Source organism: Mesoplodon bidens (assembly GCF_964165515.1).
Source record: "Mesoplodon bidens genome assembly, chromosome: 18".
Classification (NCBI taxonomy): domain Eukaryota; kingdom Metazoa; phylum Chordata; class Mammalia; order Artiodactyla; family Ziphiidae; genus Mesoplodon; species Mesoplodon bidens.
Genome location: NC_138175.1, coordinates 55,094,031 through 55,118,858, shown reverse-complemented (window position 1 = coordinate 55,118,858; position 24,828 = coordinate 55,094,031). Strand labels below are relative to the sequence as shown.

At 47.0% G+C, this 24,828-nt stretch overlaps 1 protein-coding gene and 1 pseudogene across 4 annotated transcripts; one reads left to right on the top strand and one right to left on the bottom strand.

The window, feature by feature from the left end:
• The first annotated feature begins 7,969 nt into the window (after positions 1-7,969).
• On the top strand, positions 7,970-11,634 carry LOC308605806 (beta-1,4-galactosyltransferase 3-like; annotated as a pseudogene). The gene is made up of 4 exons: positions 7,970-7,991; positions 9,245-9,479; positions 10,837-11,024; positions 11,580-11,634. The product of its transcript is annotated as a beta-1,4-galactosyltransferase 3-like (transcript).
• A 1,265-nt stretch (positions 11,635-12,899) lies between these two features.
• Positions 12,900-24,816, bottom strand: ZNF175 (zinc finger protein 175). Of its 3 annotated transcripts, XM_081216775.1 has the most exons (5): positions 24,585-24,772; positions 22,568-22,830; positions 19,538-19,664; positions 19,198-19,338; positions 15,455-15,539 (listed from the first exon to the last, which is right to left on the bottom strand). In XM_081216775.1, the coding sequence occupies exons 2-4, from the start codon at positions 22,715-22,717 to the stop codon at positions 19,319-19,321; spliced, it is 297 nt and encodes a 98-aa protein (XP_081072901.1). In that variant the 5' UTR covers positions 22,718-22,830; positions 24,585-24,772; the 3' UTR covers positions 15,455-15,539; positions 19,198-19,318. The 3 variants fall into 3 exon arrangements, with proteins under 3 accessions (XP_081072900.1, XP_081072899.1, XP_081072901.1); XM_081216774.1 differs by lacking the exon at positions 19,198-19,338 and having other exon boundaries at positions 12,900-15,539; positions 22,568-22,908; positions 24,585-24,816; XM_081216773.1 differs by lacking the exon at positions 19,198-19,338 and having other exon boundaries at positions 12,900-15,539; positions 24,585-24,814.
• Positions 24,817-24,828: the final 12 nt, after the last annotated feature.

Here is a 24,828-nt window from a genome sequence, read left to right as displayed (position 1 = left end):
AAATGGGGCTTGAATGCCTACTCATCCTTCAGGACCTAACCAGATATTACCTCTTTGGGGAAGCCTTCCATGAACTGTACCACACTTGTCTCCCTAAGACACACCCTCAGTTAAGCAGGGATTCCTGGGAGTCACACACATGAGTCTGGACTCAGATTCATGCTCTTTTCTCACACCTGAGTGACTTTGAGCCTCAGTATCCTTTTCTATGAAATCAAAGGGTGGCTTTGAGGATGAAATGGACCAGCACCAGGGGAGTGTTTGATTCATGTCAGGACTCCCACTGTGGAATGTATAGTCAATAAAACCTAAAAGCTTACCTTATGTTGGTTTAGGTTGAGGGAAATCGTTAAGAAATATGTTTTTAAATATGTTTTGCTGTAGAAAAAATAGGAACAAGCAGAATTTTCTCTAGCACCAAGAGAGTTAAGAAGAAAAAAAGATGTTAAATGCTGTATACACGAGATCCGCATGTAATGAATAGGCTCAGAAAGTGAAAGTAAAAGGGTGGGAAAAGATATACCAGGCAAAGAACTCAAAGAAATCTTTTAGCCACGTTAACCACCAACCAAAACAGATTTTGAGTCAGAAAGCACTATCAGTAATAAAGTGTCATCACAGATGAAAAAGGAACAACCTGGATGATGAAACAGTTCTAAACTGGGATGCACATAACAGCATAGTCCCAGAAGAAATAAAACTAAAGTTAACAGGATGACAGGAAGAAATTGACACATTCCAGAAGCACTGTGGCATTTTATTACGTCTTTCTCAGTAATTAATCAAGTAGATGACAAACAATAAAGCTGTGGAAAATTTGAACAGGACCACTAACCAGCTTGAACTCATGGACAGAAATGGAACCAAATGGTGTGAGCATATAGGTTTTTGCCAGGCACACAAGAACTATGTACAGACGTCTGAGGTGTGGCTGTTCAGAATGGTACCCATGGGCCACATGTGGCTAATGAGTATTTGAACTGTGGATAGTCTGAATTGAGCTATGCTGAAAATGTAAATACATACCAGATGAGAAGACTTTATGTGAAAAAAAAATGTGGAATATCTCACTAAAATATTTTATTTTGATTACATGTTGAAATGGTAATATTTTTTATACATTGGGTTAAGTGTAATATTAAAAATTAATTGTACTTGTTTATTTTTACTCTATAAATGTGGCTAGTAGGAAATTTTAGATTACATCTGTGACCTGTATTATGTTGGATAGCCCTGTTCTGGACTACAAGTAAGTCTTAGCAAATAGCAAAGTCACTCTGCTTTACTCCCCAAGACAAGGGACCTTAACCAAGAAGTTTAATACGTGTACTTATGATGCAGTAAATGAATTTTCCCGTTAGCCTCTGTTTTACGATTTAGGAAATGGCTAAAACAATTTTTCATAAGTCTTGAAACTAGCTAAGACATAAGAAGTCTGAGTGAGTGTGTGTGTGTGGGGGGGCATATATTATAGTCATCTTAAAACACTTTTGCTTGGGAGACCCCAAAACTATTTTGAAAAGCTTTGTACCACCATCTAACTCATTTTAAGTTGATACCTGAAAGTTTTCAACATTAACAAGTTTTTGTTATTGTTACAGGTAGAAACCACACATTTTATAAGGTGATGAGGGTAGGCTGTTCATGGAATAAATATTTCGTGACATGACTCAGATAGGTTTTAATTATCTTAGAGAATAATGCGCACCAGTTCTAACCCGTTTACCTGGATATGGTATTCAGTGTAACTTGAAAAATTTGTCCCTGAAAACATTCCAGTTAAATTTTTTTAAAAATTAGCTTCACTAATTATGCTTTTGGTTGTTCTAAATACAGAACATCCCAACATGAGCCAAGCTTCACCTTCATCAAAATGGGTAAACTAGAAGTACACGCCACCGCCCAGGGAGTTTTGTGTATATACCCCACTTGGAAGATCTCTACTTTGTTAGATGAAACAGCTTCCATATCCCCAAAGACATTCTTACCTCCTTGGAGGTCAGGAATTTAGGGATTGCCTTAGGGCAAAAAGCACAATCTGATCTGGGGCATGTATATCTGAGCCTAACAGATGCAGGCAGAAAGATATTTTCCTGACTGAAAAAAATGGCTTTCATTCTTAAAGAAGACATGTTTCTAATGTGAGATTTTCTTTGGAAAGAGGAGCTTCTCGATGGTTTGCTTTCCACACCTTCCCTCTTGCCTACAAATGAAAGTATAAAATTATTATTAGACCAAACAGTACTGTGTCAGCTCGAAAATGTGGGTGTACACTCTACTAATTTGAATCATGTACCATGCATGAACATTGCTGCTAGTTTAAGACATCAGAATTTTTTCCTGAAATCTTACATAACTTTGAGAAACAAAACATAAAATTGATTTGTTTGTTTGTTTGTTTCTTCGGTACGCGGGCCTCTCACTGTTGTGGCCTCTCCTGTTGCGGAGCACAGGCTCCGGACGCGCAGGCTCAGCGGCCATGGCTTACGGGCCCAGCTGCTCCGCGGCATGTGGGATCCTCCCGGACCGGGGCACGAACCGGTGTCCCCTGCATCGGCAGGCGGACTCTCAACCACTGCGCCACCAGGGAAGCCCCATAAAATTGATTTTATCATACCCGGTTTACCTTTCAATGGTAGTGAGATGGAATCTTTTCTGTTTCTTGAGGAAGTAATAAGAACACACCTTTGTGCTTCCACAACTATAGTCACATGATTATACTGCCAAATTCTTTAAAAAAATTTTTTTTAAATTGCAGTATAGTTGATTTACAGGGTTGTGTCAATCTCTGCTGCACAGCAAAGTGACTCAGTTATACACGTATAGACATTGTATTTTTATATATTCTTTTCCATTATGGTTTATCACGGGATATTGAATATAGTTCCCTGTGCTATACAGTAGGACCTTGTTGTTTATGCATCCTATATATGATAGTTTATATCTGCTAATACCATATGATATCACTTATATGTGGAATCTAAAATATGACACAAATAAACCTATCTACAAAACAGAAACAGATTCACAGACATACTGAGGACTAGGAGTTTGGGATTAGCAAATTCCTTTTTTTTTAATGATTGTTTATAATTAAGCTTTCATCATCAAGAGCCCCAAATACAGTAGCACTGTGTAGCACTAAATCATAATCCCTATGGATACAATAGAGATTAATTATAAAACCAGGAGTAAGGAAACAATCATTTGAAATCTACATAACTCTCAGGCTCTAAAAGTGCCTCTCATGTATCCTATGGAATCTGAGGGGTCATTTTTACCGGGTTTTCCAAGAGACAAACCACACTTTCAATAGCAGCAGGCTTTCCCATCCCAGCATGAGGAGGAGGACATCTGGGAACGTGAGTCTGGGTGTCTGACCTCTGTAACCAACATGATGTGTAACTAACACACTTGCTCTGTTGGTGGCTCCCCGGAAACCACTGATGCATCCAACTCCTGCATGAAGAATCATGCTCCTGAGAGGACATACCCGACCTGAGACTCTTCACTCCTCCAAGCTCACTGACCCCCTGCCTTGGAACGGGAAATATCACCATCGAGGCTTTGTTGGCACCTCCTGTTCAAAGAGCAGCTGGACACTGGCCCGTGTGGCATGATTCAGGCATGGGCCACACCCACAGCATTCCCAGCTGGGACATAGGGATTGTTATGAGCCCTGCTCTTTTCATCCCAGCAAACAACGTCCATAAATTGCGGCTGGGCCAACTCTACCAGGGTATTTCAAAGACTGGTCTTGGTCCCTGAAGGACAGCACCAGATCCGGCTGAAGTTCCTGAGATGTTTTTGACTATTGATTACCTTCTGTGTGTGAGCAGGGTGCATTTCCACCATACGTGTGGGGTCTAGTTCTTCTCGTTGTGCCTAAAGGACGGGTGTCTGATTCTAGATGTGCCACTCAAAAGCCTGGATGGTATTCTCTGAAACAGCGCTCCTTTAAAAGCTGCCTTTCCAGCTGAAAGGCTGAGAGCAATTCTACCTTATGCCTATCCCACGACAGAATCTGCTACCGAGATTGGATTCTTATTTCCATAATGCTCTTGTTTCCTTAAGTTGGAGGATTGTCTATCCCTGATGACATTCTGTCTTGCCCCACATTTGAGACTTGGTCGTGAGCCTGCTTCTGTAACGAGATCGTTTTCTAGTTCATCTAAAAGTACACTCGCCAGTTTAGTGACAAGGACATCAGCCTGTATGTAACTTTTCAGTGCCTTTCGATGAGCTCATTGATGCATCTATTCATATTCTTCACCTTTGGCTTCAGAATGATCACGGGGGCCAGCATGGACCAATGCAAATCCTACCCATTTCTGTTCATGGGACCCATTTGCTTCTAGCTGACAGGTGTCCCCTGGGATGAACCTGGGGAGCAGAACTTCTCTGATCCCATTTCATTCTCTACCATCTTTCCGCAAGATCCCCACTTTCCACTTCTCTCCAAGTGTAAATTCAAAACAGGATTCGTCATCCATCAGCTGGGAGCCCTTGAAACACAGAAAGGAAAGGGGAAAAAAACCCAGGATTTGTTCTTCGAGCTGCAGCCAGAGGGAAGCCTTGGGTCCATGAATCAGGCCTTATCGTCAGTGAGTCTTTGGAAGGGCAGGAAATGAGAACACTCCCCCCTCCTCCTTAGGGACCAGTGCTGACAGCGACCCAGGTCTCAGGTCAAGAAGTTTCCTTGGGGAAAGAGAGAGGTGGGGGGTGGGGGAGAGGGAGGAGGAAGGGGAGGGGAGGGAGGGAGGGAGAAACAAAGAGACCAAGGCATTCTTCCCCGATGGGTCACCCTCCATTGGTGAAGAACATACCACATTGCCTGTAGAGCAGTTTAGCAACCTCAGTACTTGACATCCTTGGTTTTATGGGGTGTGGGTGTGGCCATCTTGTAAACTGTAAGGTATTCAGGGGCATCCCTGGCCTCTCCTAGCCCACCAGATGCCAGCAGCACCCCCCCCATGTGTGACAATCAAAAATGTCTCTAGACATTGCCAGATGTTCTCTGGGTGGGGACAGAAACTTCCCCAGTTGTGAACCCTCCTGTGGCCTCTCCCGTTGTGGAGCACAGGCTCCGGACGCACAGGCTCAGCGGCCATGGCTCACGGGCCTAGCCGCTCCGCGGCATGTGGGATCTTCCCGGACCGGGGCACGAACCCGCGTCCCCTGCATCGGCAGGCGGACTCTCAACCACTGCGCCACCAGGGAAGCCCCGGAGCAGTCTCTTATCTATGGGACCCAGATCACACCGCTCTCCTGCTCCCCGCTCACCGCGACCTGGAAGAGCCTTTCTTTTTTCTTTTTTTTTAAATTATTAAATTAATAAATTAATTTTTTGGGCTGCATTGGGTCTTCACTGCAGTGCATGAGCTTTCTCTAGTTGCGGCAGGCGGGGGCTACTCTTCATTGTGGTGCACAGGCTTCTCATTGCGGTGGCTTCTCTCGTTGCGGACCATGGGCCTTAGGCACGTGGGCTTCAGTAGTTGTGGCTTGTGGGCTCAGTAGTTGTGGCCTACGGGCTTAGTTGCTCCACAGCATGTGGGATCTTCCCGGACCAGGGCTCGAACCCGTGTCCCCTGCATTGGCAGGCAGATTCTTAAGCACTGCGCCACCAGGGAAGCCCACAGAAGAGACTTTCTGATCTCTTATCTACCACTCTTTCCGGTATTCTCCCCCTTCCTGCCTCAAGGCCTTTACACTTGCTGTTCCCTCTGCCAGAGACACTCCCCGTGGCCGCCTCCACCCCGTCTTCCAGGGCTCAGTTAAATGCCGCCTCGCCAGCCACCAGGGCTGACATCACCTCTCTGAATCTTGACTCTACTCCCCTTCCTCCTCTACCCGTTTCATATATAGGCTTTTATCACTCTCTGAAATTATCCATTTTCTTGCCTGTCTCTTCTACCAGAGTGCAGGTTTCATGGGGGCGGAGGCGGGGGAGGGGCGGAGATTTTTGTTGACTCTCTTTCTGGCTGCCTCATTGGTTCCCGCTGTAACGCCTGGCACAGAGTGGGTGCTTAGTCAACCCGGATGAATCAATAGGTGAACGCTCAGCTCATGTGCTGGGTGATGCTGGGACCCAGAGGCGAGTCATGCCGAGGTTGGCCCTCCCAGAGCTCCCGGGCTGGTGAGGGAGAGAGACTGGACTCGGATCTGTCCAACCTGAGTTGTGAGAGCAGAGATGCCAGGGGCCGGGAGAGGCCAGACAGAGTGTAGACCAGAGTGAGGGACTGGGAGAAGCGTCCCTAGACAAGGAGCTCTTGGAGGAGGAGCAGGAGTTCAGCAGGGGGTGAACAGCGTCTTATCCATCCACCCATTCATTCATTCATTCACGCATTCATCCATTTCCCGGGGCCTGCTGTGCCGGGAAATGCTGGGCACCTAGACCTGAGGCAGTCCTGAACCCGGCTCTCAGCAAGCCCCTCGTCTGATGAGGGAGGCTGATACAGACACTCACAACCCAGGATGATTAGATGGTGGTAGAGGGAGATACAGGGGCTGTGGAAGCTGCGAGGGGCTACTTGGTGCTTGTGGTGGCAGAGGGGAGAGGGCGCCCAGAAAGAGCAGGAGTGGGGTCATTCCCTTCCATTACAGGATGCTGGAGATGTGAGAGAACCTGGCCCACTCCGGGGAGAGTGCTGAGTCCGTGTCACCCTCTGACTCCTGCACATTGCGGGTCCTCGCCCAGCGAGTCTGATCCAGCTGTAAGCCCCTTTTCATAGACAAGGACATCGAGTCTTAGAGAGATTGGGTCACTCACCCAGGGGAGCAGCCCAGCCAGTGTGCCGTGTGACCAGAGGTGAGAGAGATGAGGCTGGAGATGTGCGCACGGCAGGTGGCCCTGAGTGGCTTCAGCAAGTCTCTCCCTCTGGCCTCCCCTCTGTGGCGTGTGCACAGCCAGTCGGGGAAGGATGGGCACAGGAGATTGGGACCGAGCCCCCTGGGGCCAAAGTGAGGGGTTTGCAAGATGGGAGGAACCATCTGTTCCAACAGAAACCTTCTGTTTCCGTCCCCAGAAAGGTACAGCGGAGGGGGCTCCTGTTGTTATTTCTGGGGGTACAGCTGCTGCTGGCGGGGGCGTTCCTCTACTGGAACCCCCACCACCACGGCTGCGCCTCCTTCCTGAGCTTCCTCATACAAGACAAGCCCGAGGAAGGGGAAGGGCTGCTTTTTCTGGTTCAGGTCTCTGCGGAAATCCCTCACCAGGACGTGTACTCCAACCTCAGCCAGATCCACCCTGTGGACCTCGGTGAGGAGGGTCTGCCCAGCCGCCCCATCATCTCTGCCTACGTCAGTAAGCTTGCAGGGGCCTCCTACACCCCCAGCCGCACCTCGTGCCTCGGGGAGCTGGCAGGAATCCCTGAGGAGTAGGGCAGGACCAGGAAGCAGAAGGCAGTGGGCTTGGTGGCTGGGGACAACGGATTATATATTATCTGTGGCTGCATCAAAACGAACCACCCCAGGGCTTCCCTGGTGGCGCAGTGGTTGAGAGTCCGCCTGCCGATGCAGGGGACACGGGTTCGTGCCCCGGTCCGGGAAGATCCCACATGACGCGGAGCGGCTGGGCCCGTGAGCCATGGCCGCTGAGCCTGCACGTCTGGAGCCTGTGCTCCGCAATGGGAGGGGCCACGGCAGTGAGACGCCCGCGTACAGCAAAAAAAACAACAAAAACAAACAAACAAACAAAAAAACAAACCACCCCAAAACTTAGCGTCTTTAAACAATCATTAACTCTCAGAGTGTGTGTTGGGGGGGTGTCAGGAATTTGGGGGAGGGGCTCAGCTGGGCAGTTGTGGTCCACATTTTCATGCAGTTGTGGTGAGATGAGGCTAGAGCTAGAACAGCAATGGGTGGAAGCAACCAGGAGCTGGCTGGGCACCTCACTCTCTTCATGTGATCTTAGGGTCTCTCCACACAGTCTAGTTGGGCTTCCTCACAGCATGGTGGCCTCAGAGCTTCTATGGCAGCTGAAGGCTTCCAGAGTGAGTCTTCATGGAAACGAGGCAGAAGCCAAATGGACTTTTATGTGATCTAGTCTCAAAAGCCACATAATGTCTGTCACTTCTGCCATCCTCCATTCACTGGGGCAGTCATAAAAGGCCACCCAGTTTTAAGGGGTGGGGACAGAGACTCACTTCTCAATAAGCAGGAAGAGTGTCAGAGCCACATTGTACGAAGGGCATGTTGGGGACTTCCCTGGCGGTCCAGTGGCTGAGACTCCTTGCTTCCACTGCAAGGGGTGCGGGTTTGGTCCCTGGTCAGGGAACTAAGACCCCACATGCCGTGCGGTGCCCCCCCCCAACCCGCCATAAATAAAAAGAAGGGCCTGTTGGATAAGCGATACTGTTGTGGCCATCTTGGGAAAAAAATATGGTCCACTGCTGAAAGAAGAGGCACAGCTGGGGGCGAGTGAGTGGTCGGTGGAGCCCTCAGTGAGAGCGGGAACTGAGAAGGAGGCTGGTCTGAGATGTAGGGAGAGTGGGTGGCCTGAGAACCACCCAGGAGGAGACATTTGGGAGGCAGGTTGGGGTTGGAGCTCAGGAGACAGATTGAGGACCATCAGGGCCAACAGGAAGAAAAGCAACAGGAGGTGATGAGCTTGCTGGGGGAGGAGCAGGAGAAGCATGGGAGCCAGGGGAGAGATGAGGGGAGGAACACAGAGGGAGGTACAGAGAGGTGAAGGGAAACCCCGGAGGGCAGGACGTTTGTGAGCCAACTGGGCCCAGCTCAGAGCCCTTCGGACTGGCATGTTAGTCTGCTAGGGCTGGCATAACAAAGTACCACAAACTGGGTGGCTTAAAACAGCAGAAATTTATTCCCTCACAGTTCTGGAGGCCAAAAGTCTGAAATCAAGGTGTTGTCAAGGGTTGGTTCCTTCTGGAAGCTCTGAGAAACACCATCCTGTGCCTCTGTCCTAGCTTCTGATGGTTGCCGGCAGTCCTGGGCTTGGAGGAGCATCACTTTAATTCCTGCCTCTGTGGCCACTTACTTTCCATCTGGTTCTTTGCATGGCCTTCTTATAAGAACCCCAGTCATTGGATTTAGGGCCCACCATCGACCAGTATGACCACACTTTAACCAATTATATCCGCAGAGCCCTTATTTCCAAATAAGGTCACATACTGGAGTTCTGGGTGGACGTGAATTTGTGGGGGGCGTGATTTAACCCACTACAACTGGGTGGTGGGGTTTCTGGGGTGGGTCCCTGACCATCCCTGGCCTCTGCTTCTCTCAGGTGGGCCCTTGAAGGTGATGATCCCAGAGAGCCTGACCATGGAGCGGTGGTGGAAAAGAACGCCCTGGTGGAGCTGGGAGGCCAATACTGGCCACCTGACTGCTGGACACAGCACCACATGGCGGTAGTGGTGCCCTACTGCGGGCAAGCCCAGCACCCGCAACACCTGCTCCTCTACCTGCACCCCTCCCTGCAGCACCAGCCACTGCACTATGCCATCTATGTGGTGAACCAGGTGCAGCAGGAATGGGGAGGGGCCGGGGCAAGAGGGCAGAAGGGTCTGAGCCTGGCCTTGGAGAGTCAGGGCTGGAGCTGTCAGTCTCTGAGCTGAGAGCGTCTGGACCAGAGAGTATCCAGGGGGCAGGACTGATGAGTCAAGAAGAACTTGCACTGGGGGAAACCAGAACCAAAGGCTATAGGTTTGGTCTAGACTGGCTGGGTCTGGGATCAGCTTGAATAGCTGTCTAAGGGAAGGGCTCAATCCCAGTGAATCTGGGTCTCTCTGAGACCAGGGCTGTTCAGATTGGGCAGTTAACCTAAGGGGTAAATTAAAGCACTGGGTTTGGGGTCTGTTAGGTGCCTGTTTGAATCTTGGCCTTGTCCATTTTTACATGTGCGATCTGAGGTTGGGACCGATCATCCATCTATCCATCCATCGATCCATTTATCCATCCATTCATTGAGCACACTGTTACTTAGTATAACTATGTATAAACTTGGGGCACTTAGGCTCTGTGCCACTGTTTTCTCATTCATGAGACAAAGATTCATTGAGTTAATGAGAATGAAGCAGTGAAGCCAATGCCTGGCACATAGTAGGTGCTCAATAAGTGATAGCGATAATGATGGTGGTGATTATGATGGTGGTGGTGGTGTTGATGGTGGTGATTGTGGTAATGATGGTGATCGTTAAGATGCTGCTGCTGCTGATGACAGTGATGATGGTGGCGATGATAGTGATGATGGCGGTGATGGTCAAAGTGGTGATGGTCATGATGATGTTGGTAATAGTGATGATGGAGGTTAGGTGACTATGTTGGTGATATTGAAGATGATGAAGATAGTGATAGTGATGATGGTGCTGATGCTGATGATGAACATCATGGTAGTCATAAGTGATGATGGTTACGGTTAGGATGGTGATGAACAAGATGATGATGATTAAGAAAGAAGAGGAGGAGGAGAGGCAAACCCTATCCTGGGCATCAGACCTAGTCTTTATCTAGTAGGAGTAGAAACAGAGACACAGGTGGTCCCCAATCACTCCTGACCTCTGCCTTCCTCCGATGGCCTCTGGAAGGTGATGATCCGTGAGAACCTTGAAGATGGCCGAGGAGGGAGAGTTGAGAGGCTAAAGATACTGACTCTGACCAGGATGGGAGTGGGGATCCAAGAAAAGTTTCTCAGGGGAGGTCACCTTTGAATTGCACCTTCCTGGACAAGTCTGGGTTTTCCACCTCCACAGTGGGAATAAGAAGGGGTTCCAGGCAGGAGAATGGCACTCGACAAGGTGAGAGAGGACAGGCCTGGCAGGTGGCGGGGACACCACTGCCTGCAGTGAGGGCAGCGCCGAGCATCTCCGTCCACCCCAGGTGAACAACACCGCCTTCAACTGGGGCAAGCTTCACAACATGGGGTTCTGAGAGGCCATGCAGGAGGGGGACTGGGACTGTGTCTTCTTCCATGATGTGAACCTGCTCCCCAAGGATGACCGCGACCTCTACATCTGTGACATCTTCCCTGCCCACGTGTCTGTGGCCATTGACAGGTTCAAGTACAAGTAGGTGGAGGGAGGGGACCTCCTGTGGGAGACTCTGGGCCAGGCCCCCGATGCCTTGGGCCTTGCCCTGCCTATCTGTGTAGTCCAGGCCCTGATCCCTGGTGCTGATGGTGCAGAGGATGATGCGGCCTGGGGAGAGGCCTTGTAGCCGGTGAAGAACCTTCCTCCTGGGTGTGGGTGTCAAATGGGAGTGGGATTGGCTATCAGTGGGGGAATCAGGATGCACTTAATAAAGCAGTAGGCAGAGGGGTTGTACCAGAGGTCAGAGAAGGAGAACTTATAAAAGGAGGGGCCCTTAATGGGGTCACAAGAATGGCCTGTCAGACGATTCAGGGAGGGGATCTCCCAGGGTCACATGAGGGGCCATCTCAAGGGTCAGGGGAAGGACTGCCCCAGAATCAGGCATGGAGACATCCTAGGGGTCAGGGGAGAGGTTCCCATGGGGGTGAGTGGAGAAGGGCTAACCCAGAAGTCAACCTTGTGATCCTGGCCAGGAAAGGGCCAGGGACCATTCCCTGAAATTCCCTGTGCTTCCAACTCGCGCTGCCTCTGCAGGCTGCCCCACCGGGGCTACCTTGGAGGGGTGTTTGCCCTGCGCCCCATTCACTAAGTCAGGATGAATGGCTTCCCCAACACATACTGGGGCTGGAATCAGGAGGAGGATGACATCACTTCCGGGTAGGGGGCCCTGCTCTAGGGAGCCTAGCACAGGGGCAACAGGTCCCTCCATGGTGTGGCGGACACAGGCTGCCCTAGACTGAGAGGGGACACGAGCTATATCGGATTGCGGGAGACACAAGCCACTCTGGCCTGAGGGGCCGGGTGTGGCATGGGGACTCTTATCAGAGGAGACAGGCGTCTGGCCTCCCTGCCCTCTCCCCTGTAAGGCTGAAACTCAGTGGGATGCTCCTCTCACGGCCCCATCTGCTCTTTGGCTACCATATGCTGGAGGGGCAGGACTGCAGCCCAAAGCAGAGCCCCCAGAGGTGAGTCAGGGTTGGGGGCGGGGCTCGCCAGTCCTGGGCCTGTTCCCGAGCCCTCGGCTCACACGGCTGCCCCTCCTGGCCCTCCTCCTAGTCCTGGCCTTCTGGCCCAGATCCGTCGCAGGTGGCGGCACGATGGCTGGGATACAGGCTGCTCTCCAAGGAGCTGCAGCCCCTCTACACCGGCCTCACTGTGGACATCAGCCTCTCAGCCCCAGGAGCCGCAGTGCCAGGCTGAGGGGTATCTGGAGGCTGGAACAGAATCCCTGAGGCCGGAGCTGCAGGGCAGCCTTCCCGCCCATCGCACCTGGTTTCATATTAAAGGAGGCTTTATTTTACTTGCTTCTCCTCTCTGCCATCCCTCGCCCCCATGCTTTCATTTCCATTCATTTGGTCACACAGGGCTCTAATCAAATTCACCAAGGTCTGGTTCTCTCCACACAGTTAACGTTAAGGCGTATTCACCCATTTATTTCTCATGAGGACTCGTGGGGTAGCACTGTTGTCATCTTGCTTTTGAAAAGCAGGACAGATGAGTTAAATATCTTGCCTGATTGATGTAGAAGCAAGTACAGAAACCTGACTCCTGGGCCTGTCCATTTACAGATGCTATTCTGCTGCTTTCTTGTAGCAAAAAAGGTGGGGGAAAGAATGAATAATAAAAAATGTGAGGATGGTTGAATAAATTACAGCATGTCCACATACTGATAGAATACTAATGTAGTCACTGAACAGCTGTATTGTAGCATGAAAGCAAGTGCACCTGTGTATATGATATGGTTTTATATTTATAAAACAAAGGGAAGAGTACCTATATAGGTGTATGCTTATGAGCATAGTAATGAGTGTGTGTGGATAACAAGTGTTGGCAGACTTCTTCTGTGAGGGCGGGAGAGTAAATACTTTCAGCTTGCAGGCCATACGGCCTTTGCCATGACTGCTCAGCTGTGCCACTGGAGCACAAAAGCAGCCACAGACAATACATAAACAGATGAACATGGCTGTGTTCCAATAAAACTTTATTTAAAAAACACAGGTGGCCAACCAGATTTGGCTGTTGGCCAGTTTGCTGACTCTTGGCGTAAATGATTAGGAGCGTGTATAAAAATACGAAAGAGTCCATAGACTAAAAGGTTCACCATAGATGGTGGAGGTGGAAAGAGGAGGGTAGAGCTGAACTAATCATGAAAGAAGAGAAAAACGACACTGTGAAGACTAGAATCACATTTATGCATTTACCAAAAAATGTACATTCACCTTTGTATATATTAGGTTCTTTTTAAAAATATATAATCTATTGACACCTCCTGTTCTGCAGTGAATTCTATAGCAAACACTACAGAATTGAGGGTATGTGTATGTGTGTATATAAATAAATATGCTGACCTAAAGATTCTGTCTTATACCGTATTCTACAGAAACTTCTCAATGCATTAGTCAGGGTTTCTTCCCCAAGTGAATTTTATAACTTTTTATGAGGCTAGTACAAATATGGACATTTCCACTCATTCTTAAAATTCTTTCCTGAGTAATTTCCTTCACATAAAATGTGTAACTTGGTGACATGCAGTGCATCCCTAGAGTTTTTCTGAAGCATGAATTCTATAATATATGATTAAATCTGACTCATGAGATTTTTTTCTTCAAGAAATTCAGAGTTTATGTCATTTACGTATATGCATATTAGGAACTGACTTCTGAGTAAAGCCTTGCACAGAATAACTGCTTTTGTAAGATTTGTCTCTGGTATGAGTTGTTCGGTGTTTATTAAAATTTGATCTGTTGTTGAAGCTCTTCCCACACTTGGAACACACGTAAGGTCTCTCTCCAGTGTGGATTCGTTGATGCACTTTGAGTTGTGGTTTCCTACTGAAGGATTTCCCACAGTCACAGCATTCGTAAGGTTTCTCTCCGATATGAGTTCTCTGATGTGTAATCAGCTCTGATTTCTGAGTGAAGGTGTGTCCACACTTGTAACAGGCAAAAGTTCTCTCTCTACTGTGAGTCATCTGATGTTTATGGAAATTTGACCTACCATTGAAAGCCTTCCCACATGCAGTGCATACGTAGGGTTTCTCTCCAGTGTGGATCCGCTGATGCTCTCTGAATTGTGACTTGGAAGTAAAGGCTTTCCCACAGTCACTGCATTTGTAAGGCTTCTCTCCAGTGTGAATTCGCTGATGCATGCTGAGTATTGACTTCTGGTTGAAGGCCTTCCCACATTCACTGCACACGTGGTGTCTTTCTCCAGTGTGAATTTTCTGGTGTATGTTGAGGTGCGACTTTTGGGTGAAGGTTTTCCCACAGTCACTACATTCATAAGGTTTCTCCCCAGTATGGATTCGATGATGTATATCAAGTTGTGACTTGGAAATGAAGGATTTCCCACAGTTGTGGCACTGATAAGGTTTCTCCCCCGTGTGACTTCTCTGATGTACAGTCAGGTGTGCCTTCTGGATAAAGGCCTGGCCACATTCAATACACACATAAGACTTCTCCCCTGAATGGATCCTCTGGTGCAAGCTGAGTGTTGACTTCTGGGTGAAGGCCTTCCCACATTCGCTGCATACGTACTGTCGCTCGCCAGTATGAATTTTCTGATGTATACTGAGGGTTGAATTCTGGGAGAAGCCCTTCCCACATTCACTGCATTCGTAGAGTTTTTCTCTAGTATGAGTTCTCTGATGCCTGAAGAGAGATAACATCTGGAAAAAGGCTTTTCCACATTCATGGCATTTATGGGGCTTCTTTCTAGTGTGAGCTTTCTGGTGTGTAACCAGTTCTGGCCTCTGAACAAAGACTTTTCCACATTCCTCACATATATACGGTATGTTACCTGTATGATCTGTCACATATACACCAAGTTTTGGTTGTGGGGTGAAGGCTCTCCCGCATTTACCACATTCCTGGAGGTTTTCTACACTGTGGAATCTCTGTGGCTCAAGGAGGTGTGACTTCTGGGTAAAGTCCCTCCCACATTCAGTGCACTTATCTGGTTTTTCCTGAGTGTGAACTTGATGTTGTGTGAATGACTGTCTATGGCCGAAGACTTTTGTGCATGAATTACCTTCACAGAAGTTCTCTCCTGTATGAGTATTTTTGCAGCTGGCACTGGAAGAGCTGTGGGTGAATAGCTGACCAGATTCAACCATCTCATCAAGGTGTTCTGTGATGTTGCTTTGATTTTGATGATTTACTTCTAGATTAGGTTTCAACCTTTTTGCAAAAGAGCAATGTTTATGAGGTCTCTTTTGTGAAGAAACAAGGTGGGGCCTCGCATGGATGATTTTTCCAGGGTCCTTATAGTCACAGTCCCTCTCTGTGTTCAATTTTTTCTTGTTGAGGAAAGCCCCCTGATGTGAAGATTTACTTTGATTTTTCTGATCTCTCTTTGTTTGGTCAGCTTCTTCCCACAGCTTTTCTAAAATGGAACACCATGAGCCATCTCTTGTGACTTCATCCAACGTCTCATTGTGAAATGAAGCTGTTTCAGAAATTTCCCATTGTGGGGTTTCAAGCCCAAACTCCCCTTCTAGAAGGAGAAAAAGATGGAATAGATACAGTGAACAGTTAGCAAAGGATAGATGAAAAGTCACATGGAGCTGATTGAGATTGCGCACAGGGAAATTGCTGAGTCATATACCAGTGGTGGTGCTGATGGTGATCATGAGAGAAAACAGTTGCACAGCCCTTATTATATGTCAAGCACTTAACCTGTATAGCACTTAGCATTCACCAGGCAATGTTCTATGTGAGGTATACATAAGCTCATTCAATCCTCACAACAACCCCAGGAGCTAACTACTTATTATCCCGGTTTTCCACATGAAGAAAAGGAAACACACAGTGGTTAAATAATTAGCCCAAATCACTTTGCTCAGCCTTGGGGAAAGTTAGATTTGAACAAGGGCAAACTGGCTCCACTCATGTAGCCGGTCTTGATACCCAGACCTAGTGGGATGACTACAGGATAAAAGAGGCAAGTGTGCCATAGGGCAGCATCTGTGGATAGCCAAAGGTTGAAGGAGGGGGCTCAGAGTACAGAGCCTCTTCGACTTACAGTGGGGTTGTGTCCTGATAAACCCATCAGAAGTTGAAAATATCACACGTTGAAAACGCATTGAATACACCTAACCTACTGAGCGTCGTAGCTTAGCCCAACCTACTTTAAATGTGGTCAGAACACTTAACGTTAGCCTACAGTTGGGCAAAACCATCTAACACAAGGCCTGTTTTATGATAAAGCATCGAATATCTCATGCAATTTCTTGAATACTATACTGAAAGTGAAAAACAGAGTGGTTATCTGGGTACAGAAAGCTTGTAAGTATACTGGTTGTTTCCCCTCGTGATCACATGGCTGACTGGGAGCTGCTGCCCAGCATCACAAGAGTAAGGTACTGCATATCACTATCCTGGGAAAAGATCAAAATTCACAATTCAAAGTATGGTTTCTACTGAACGTGTATGGCTTTTGTAACATTGTTGAGAAATTCATAAGTCAAACCATCATAAGTCAGGGACCATCTGTATAGGTCTTCATTAGCTTTCAGATCTAAATTGTAACTCATCTCCCAGCTTCCTCCCACTCGTGAGAAACAATACAAAATCCATCAGCCCTAGATATTCCTCTGAAATACTATTAAAGTATCAATCCTGACATAGCCAAGCACTGAAAGAATACCTATACCCAAACTTGCAGCTCTCCATGAAACTGAAGTTTGTTTTCTTGAACTTAGGAATATGCATATCCTAAGAAGGGTACAGTGCAAGACTGGACAAGCAAGCTGTCCCCTAGAATCTGTTTCACCCTTCTTCCACAGAGGTTAACTGTGGCCAGGTACAGGGCAGCCAAGCCACGTAACAGCTTACAGTTTCCTTTGCAGTGAGATGTGAGGTACACTGTTTTTGCTGATGGAATGTGCATACAACATTATGCACCACTTCTGGCCAGAGTAATAAATCACAGCTTCTCAATACCCTCCACCCCTTTTCTGCCTAGTAGAACCTGGCTTTGGGTGCAGTGCATTCAGTCCCACAGAGCGACATCATAAAAGATGGTACTGCAATGACAAGAGAGAAACTTCAACACCCGATTGAATACAGAACGTAAGGCTTCCTGCTGACCTGCCTTTTAGAAGTGTTTTATAGGAGGGAAGTTATTCTGGAAATGATTATACTGGTCCTTGGTCTCTTTGTTATAACTTTCAGCTTTATGCTACTTAATATGCCATTTTTTCCTAAGAATGGGAGTCACTGATCATCCTATTCGCTAGTAAGAACATAACAACAGATTCTTTAAAAAAAAAAAAAAAGTGGCTAAATTTTACTATTACTTTATCCTACCAGAGATATAAATACTGAGTATGATAAGACCATCACATCTTGTTTCTTTTCTCCTTCCATCACTTGGATTAACTGTATCCCAGACTCTTGTCCTGTCCCCAAACCTCAGTCATCTATCACTATTTTTAAAAAATGAGAATGCTCTTTATAATCACTTTTAGTGTGTATGTGTGTGTGTATGTATATATATTTCTTTTTATTAAAATCTGAGAAAAAAGAAACAAAATACCAATCTTTGGGGTAATAAAATCGGTCAATGGCATCTTGACCGAACTCATGATGACCGGGAATCCACAAATCCCATTAGGAACAAAATAACCCAAGCATGAGAAAATAGGGAGCTGGTTTATGGTGATACCCGTGGAATTAACGAAAAGGGTCAATTAAACTGTACTTTCAGAAAGAAAAAATGGGGCTTCCCTGGTGGCACAGTGGTTAAGAATCCGCCTGCCAATGCAGGGGACATGGGTTCGAGCCCTGGTTCAGGAAGATCCCACATGCTGCGGAACAACTAAGCCTGTGCACCACAACTACTGAGCCTGCACTCCAGAGCCCACAAGCCACAACTCCTGAAGCTCGGGCGCCTAGAGCCCATGCTCTGCAACAGGAGAAGCCACTGCAATAAGAAGCCCGCACACCACAACGAAGAGTAGCCCCTGCTCACCGCAACTAGAGAAAGCCTGCACACAGCAACAAAGACCCACCGCAGCCAAAAATAAATAAAATTTTTTAAATACCTTAAAAAAAAAAGGAAAAAATGGGGGAAATTCCCTGGCGGTCCAGTGGTTAGGACTCTGCACTTTCACTGCCGAGGGCGTGGGTTCAATCCCTGGTCAGGCAACTAAGATCCTGCAAGCCAAGTGGCGTGGCCAAAAAAAAAAAAAAAAAGTGGTAGAATTTCTAAAATAAGAAAATGAGTTAGAAGACTGAGATGGAAGAGCCAAGAAACAGAAGAATCTGACAAAATGTATAAGGTGAGAAGAATTTCTGATTTGTGTAATGATTCCAATTTCTGAGCTCCCCAAAATAAGGAAGTGAGTCATCCCATGGGAACTGTCCACCATGTAGCTAAATAAGAGAACACAGTTTAGGCATGGGGCCTGGAGGGGTTGATAAAGGGATCATCAGAAAAAAAATTTTTAGGCCTAAGTGTTGAGAATAGAAGGGCACTTTAAAGGGATTTAAGGAATTTAAAGTAATTCCTTTAAATTTAAGGAATTTAAAGTAATTCCTCTGTGAAGGGATGACCAGAGGGAAGTACAGAGGCCCAAGCTGGAGGCATCGCAATTAGGGGTAAAGAAGAAAGATGCAGCACAGGAAAAAAATTGATGAATTCAGGGGGCAAATAAAAAGGGGAAAAAAAGGCTTTCAGGAAACTCCACAAAGGGATAAAACAAGATGACAAAAGCAACACACAGATGGAATATCCAGTCAGGTAACGTAATGATGAGACGCTCTGTTATTAGAAAAATGAAATTAAAACATGAAACAGCTCTATCATAACATAGGCCATAAACGAGAAAGTTGGTAAATATTAAATGCTGGCAAGCAAGATGTACGAATGCAAATCCTTGTGCATTCCCACATGACAGTGTGGACGGTGAAGCCCACCTGAAGAGCCACATGGTTTACTTAGCTAAATTCAGTGTAGGCCTATCCAGTGATCAGGCAATCCCACTCCTGATTATTCACCTCAGAAATTCTTATGTTGGCCCCTACGGGACATCTACGGAATAATGTTTGGCGGCATTAGCCTTAGGAACTGGGAGTAGGAGGTAACCTGTGTCCACCACGGGGGGAATGGGTAGGTGTGGCAGGTTCCTCACGACTTGACAGTCACTCACCATGGTACCTCTGACGTCAGCCTCCCCCGTCCATCGTTCCTTTCCTCTTTCCGTCCTGAAAATGATCTCTGGGTTGGGAATGTGGTACCAAGGATATTGCATTCGGATGTGGTCTTGGGCTTCAGAGGCCATTCAATGAAGCTTTATTGGCACATCAGAAAAGTCAACACCTTTCACTAGGAACAAAGTAACCCTCAAAGATGCCCAAAAGGAAAGAACAGTCTGGGACAAGCCAAGGGCAAACTGATTACATTCTTCAGATGTCCCACTGCATGCCACAAGAAGGAAGGACATCTCCTCAAGGAGGCCCGTCCAAGAGTCCCGGGTCAGATGTGCTCACCCACGGAGAAGAGGTGGCTGTAGATCTCCACCATCACATCCTGGTACAGTCGTCTCTGGGCAGGGTCCAGTTGCTGCCACTCCTCCCTGCTGAAGTCTATGGTCACGTCCTCAAATGACACGGACCCCTGTAACAACACACCCCAGCTCAATGAGAATTAGTCATCATTGGTGAACAGGCACTTACATATAAGGGTGTGGGGTTTTTCTGGGTTTTTTTGCGGTATGCGGGCCTCTCACCGTTGTGGCCTCTCCCGTTGCGGAGCACAGGCTCCGGACGCACGGGCTCAGCGGCCATGGCTCACGGGCCCAGCCGCTCCGCGGCATGTGGGATCTTCCCGGACCGGGGCATGAACCCGTGTCCCCTGCATCGGCAGGCGGACTCTCAACCACTGCACCACCAGGGAAGCCCCAAGGGTGTGTTTTTAATGATTTCTTTCGCCACAATACATATGGCTTTCCAGTGATGTGACTTCTTTTATGTTATGATTCCTACTCCTCTGTTTGAAATTCATAGGATTTAAGCTATGTTAAGTAGTGCAAAATGGAGTCACAGTGGCCAGTGTGAACTTCCGCATTAGTTGTTGTGAAATGTCTGGTATAGGGCTGGGAGCATCTCAGAGTGATAAACAAAGGGTAGATAAGGAACGACTTTACTGGAACAGAAGGAGCAACTGAGCGAGACAAGATCCCCTGGGGTGTAACCATTACATCCTACTGACAGACTCCTTATAATGAGAGTACTGGGCCAATTGACTCCTTACTCCCCACCCCTTTTCTCCCTATTTTGACTAACCTGTGTTGTGTGCTAATCGTGTGCAATAAACTGAGTGACTTATTAATTGAATATTGGCTGCACTGCACACATCTCTAATCCCATGATTCTTACGTGGCCTCACTGCTGGGCCGCGTGACAAATTGGCTCCTTTGTTCCGGACCGCCTCCTATATATCTCTTTATCTGGCTGTTGATTTGTGTCCTTTAATTATCCTTTGTAATTAACTGGTAATCTAGCGAGTAAACTGGTTTCCTGAGTTGTGTGAGCCGCCCTAGTAAATTAATTGAACCCAAGGAGGGAGTTGTGAGAACCTCTGACTTATAGCCGATAGGTCAGAAGCACAGGTGGACGTGCCTTTGGCATTTGAAAGGGTGTGGGGGGAGTCTTGAAGAACTGAGCCCTTAACATAGGGGATCTGACACTGTCTCCAGGTAGACAGTGTCAGAATTGAACTGAATTGTAGGACACCCAGCTGGTGTCACAGAGGATTGCTTGGGGTGGGAAAAATCCCTGCACATTTGGTGACCGTAAGTGTCAGAAGTGGTGTTCTATGTAGAGAGAGACACACAGGAGATGTAAATTGATTTCAGGGAATACTGAGCTAATCACAGTTTAACCCACCTCTTGGAAAGGTAAGCATGAAAAGCATGCATATGAATGCTGCAGGCGCGAGTATATGACAGAGGGCCGAACAGAAACCTGGGAATCTGAAACAGAGCTATATTACGGTGTCATTAAAGGATTAGGAAGTAAGTACCAAAACATTTAGTTAAAAAGGTAAAAATTGACTGCCTCTAAGGAGGTGGATTTCAGAAGAAGAGACAATGGTGACAGATGTTTTATTTACAAGCCCAGCAAAACAAACCATGTGCAAATAAAACCAAAAACTACTTCCAAGGGAAACAGTGGCAAAAGAAATTTACACAGATATGCAAAGAAAAATGGGTTATTAATATATAATACATCTTTGAAAGTCCAGAGGCTAAGACAAACTAAAATATAAATTGTCAAAGGACAAGAAAAGTAAATCACAGAAGAAAAATCATTGACCAATAAAACTTCGGGGAAAAAAATCATCCTGCTTGTAAAAAAAATACAAATTAAAGCAACAATGACATACCTCTTTTGATTAAATGAGCACAGTTATTTAAAAAAAAAAAAAACAGAAACAAAAAAAGAACCAAAAAAAAAAAAAAACTAGCAACACAGTATTGGCCAGAGTAGAGGGAAGGCTGCAAAGCCAAGATGATGTGAATGTTGCTGGAGAACATTCTAACGTGAACGGAGAAACTGCTCGAAAATCTCAGTGAGCAAAAGCAGAATCAAGGCAAGCAAACTAAATATTTTCAATGTTAAAAAAGGAACAAGGCTAATAAGTATCATGTATCTTAACACGTAACTGAACATGCTTTTGAAAATGCTCTTAACAATTCAGCCAACTTTAGTACGAAATGAGAGACATTTTTCTACAACAGTGTCACTGCTATGGGCTGAATTGTGTGTCCCCACCCGAAATTCACATGCTTAAGTCCTAACCCCCAGGACCTCAGAATGTGCCTGTATTTGGAGAAACAAGGTATTTAAAGAGGTAACAAAGTTAAAATGAGGTCTTCGGAGTGGGTCATTAACCATTTTAAAAACATGCAAATAAAGTGTCATGAAATACACAGAATAACTTGGAATTTCAGGAAATCTTGAGTATACCGAAGAACCCTGCTTTCTCATTCCAAAATATCAAATATTAATATCTGTGGGCAATTTGGAAACATTATTCTCCGGCACTTTTATTCATCTAATAAAGTAGGAAAAACAACATGGTCCTTAAAAGCCAGTTCTTGCTCTAGTATCCAGTGACTATAAACTAGGAGGACAAAGGGGAAACCAGCCAGTCTCGGGTGAGGAGTCAGGTGGGGACCAGCTGAGACTATGCAAAGACCCAGCGGTGGATGGAAGATGCAGGATCTTCACCTGTGCTGAGAAGGAAGGAATCAGCATTTCCCCGCCTGTGGCTGGATGTACTTTTTCTTCTTCCTTTGCCCCAGGGCTAACCCTCTTCTACTACACATCCTCCTTCATCAGCCAGTTCAGTTTCCTCTGTAACACACAATGCCCATGGATGAGGAAACATCGGCCACCTGTGCTCTGCTGTACACAGGAGAATCCAGGTAGTCTCAGACACAGGGAGTCCAGTATGCTGCTTCCTGTGTCTGCCCTCAAGTTCTGGAGAACTGTCCCCGTGGGGCTCCTGCTTACCTCACGTGATCCAACCCGCTCTTCTGGACCCAGGACCTGGGGCCTCTGCGGTAAATTCACATCAGCAAGCATGTCCTTTGTGGGCTTCAATTCTTGGTCTCTCTTGCTGACAGCTCCACTCTTTCCAGGAGCCTGGAGCTGGGTGGGCATCAGAAGGCTCCAATCAAAGCTGCTGGGAAGAGTCAGGCTGGGGCTGTGAAGGGAGATCCTACAGCCTCAGTGATGTGGCCTGACCCAGGGGCTCTGCAGGGACACCAGAAATCCTGGAAGGGCAACGACCACATAGTTCTCATCCAATATTCACTCCACGTGAATTTCTGAAGGCCATTAGGTGAAAGTCACTGTGTTCGAGATGAGGGGAGACAAAACTCAGAAAAGTCTAGCTATTGGGGTAAAAAAATGAGCAAAGATGAAGAGGTTTGGGCTAAACTTAATGAAGCTTTCATTGCAGCTCTGACACCTTTTAACTGTGAGAAGACGAAGATAGTACTTTAGTTGCAGTTTCCAAAATGAGAAGGAAGGTATTTATCATAGGCATCGGGGAGCTTACACGAGATGAGGCTTGTCAAGCCCTCAACACCTGCCTGGCATAAGGGAAACACTGAAAAAAAATCAGCAAGTTGCAGAGTCAGGTATCAGGTACCTTGTTTAATTTTCATGCAACCCTGTCAGCTAAATATTATGATCATTATTATACCCATTTTGTGGATGAGGAAACAGTGCTGTTACATAATTTGCCTTAAGGTCACTCAGTCTGCAAAGGGAAGAACAGGGAATGAGTCCCAGGTCCGCCTCACTTTAAACTGCACACAATTACCACTATCCCATGTGGTCCTCTACGTGGTCAATTTCCAGAAATTCCATTTACATTTCCTGTTGCCTTCAGAGAGCTGAGGCTTCAAGCTGTCCATGTCTGAAGTGCCTAATCCAACATTCTGGCCTTTTCAGTGCCCATCCATAATATAGACAGCTCAGCATTTTCTGACGTAAACAAAACTCAAATTCAATGTATGGAACTCCACCTTCACCTGGAAAACCTGCAGACATGCACCAGGACTCCCAATCACTTACCATTTCTTGCCTCTCCATTTCTCCCTCCCTGCCCCAACCAAAATATACATACTCGTTGACCACACTGACCTCTAGAAACCCCCAATGAGTAGACCAAAAAAGGTCATGAAATGCCTCCCAGTCATCCACGGCCAGGCTTCTGAAATCATTACTGCCCTGACTGCCAATAAATGTTTCCAAAGGGAGTGTGATTTCCACAGGACCCCCCAAATAACCGCCAACATAGGGTTCCAAATAGTGCACCCCAGTAGGAAACTATCATTGATCTGCTCAACAGCCAATCACTGACCCTTACCATGTCCACAGGGACCCGAGGAGACCAACACGGACCTACTCAACCATTCACAAAGGACCCCAACACCCACTGCCCAAAAAGCAATGCAGTCACCCTCGCAAACCTCCATCCCTGGCCCCCTAGGTCTCCCATCCACTGGTTCCCATATGCTACCCTTAGCACCCCCACTTTACTGATTTCACAGATCCTCCCTCAATCACTGTCCCCCTTGCGTGTGTTACAGTGTGAGCCTCAAAGCCCTCCAATCCCTGAAGCCCCTGCTCCCAATCAACCACTGCCTCCTACAGCCCCCCCAAGCTGTGTATCACTTCCCCAAATGGCTCCCGGTACCATTCCAAGGCCCTCTTGAGACGCACGTTCACTGTCCTCATATGAGCAAGATTCCCAGGCCAACAATATAAAATCTGCATTAAAGTACACTTGGAATTCAAGTTAACAAAAATACTTACATACATACAGAAATTAGGCAAAGAAAGAGTGAAAATCAGCGAGCCAAGCATTCAACTTAAATTAGAAAACCCCACTTACCCCATAGCCTCCACCACTAAGAACCCCATCACTCACCCCATGGATCCCCACCACTCCTCACACCCGGCATCACTTATTCCACGGGCCCCCATCACTCGGCCCCCAAACGCCCACATCACTCACGCCAAGCCGATCTCCCCTCATTGACCCCACAGATTCCGCATCGCTAATACTCCACGTCACTTCAGCATCCCGCAGGCAGTTCACGGCTTAGAACAGTTGACAACATAAGCGAGATGGCCGCTCTGGGCCTTTTGCGATTTGGAATAACGGTCAGGACTTGGAAGGCGGGGTTTGAACTGTGCTCATGCTCACTAGAACCTTCGAAGCCACTGCCTGCCAATAGTTATCATGGCGTGTCACGTCG

Coding starts and splice junctions, on each gene's coding strand:
- ZNF175 (XM_081216774.1), bottom strand. CDS start 22,717: ATGCCCACCCAGCTCCAGGCTCCTGGAAAGAGTGGAGCTGTCAGCAAG. Junction 19,665..22,567: donor AGCGGGTTGGATCACGTGAG/GTAAGCAGGAGC, acceptor GTGTTGTTACAG/GGGTCCGTGTCATTTGAGGA. Junction 15,540..19,537: donor CAGCCACCTCTTCTCCGTGG/GTGAGCACATCT, acceptor TTCTCCTTCTAG/AAGGGGAGTTTGGGCTTGAA.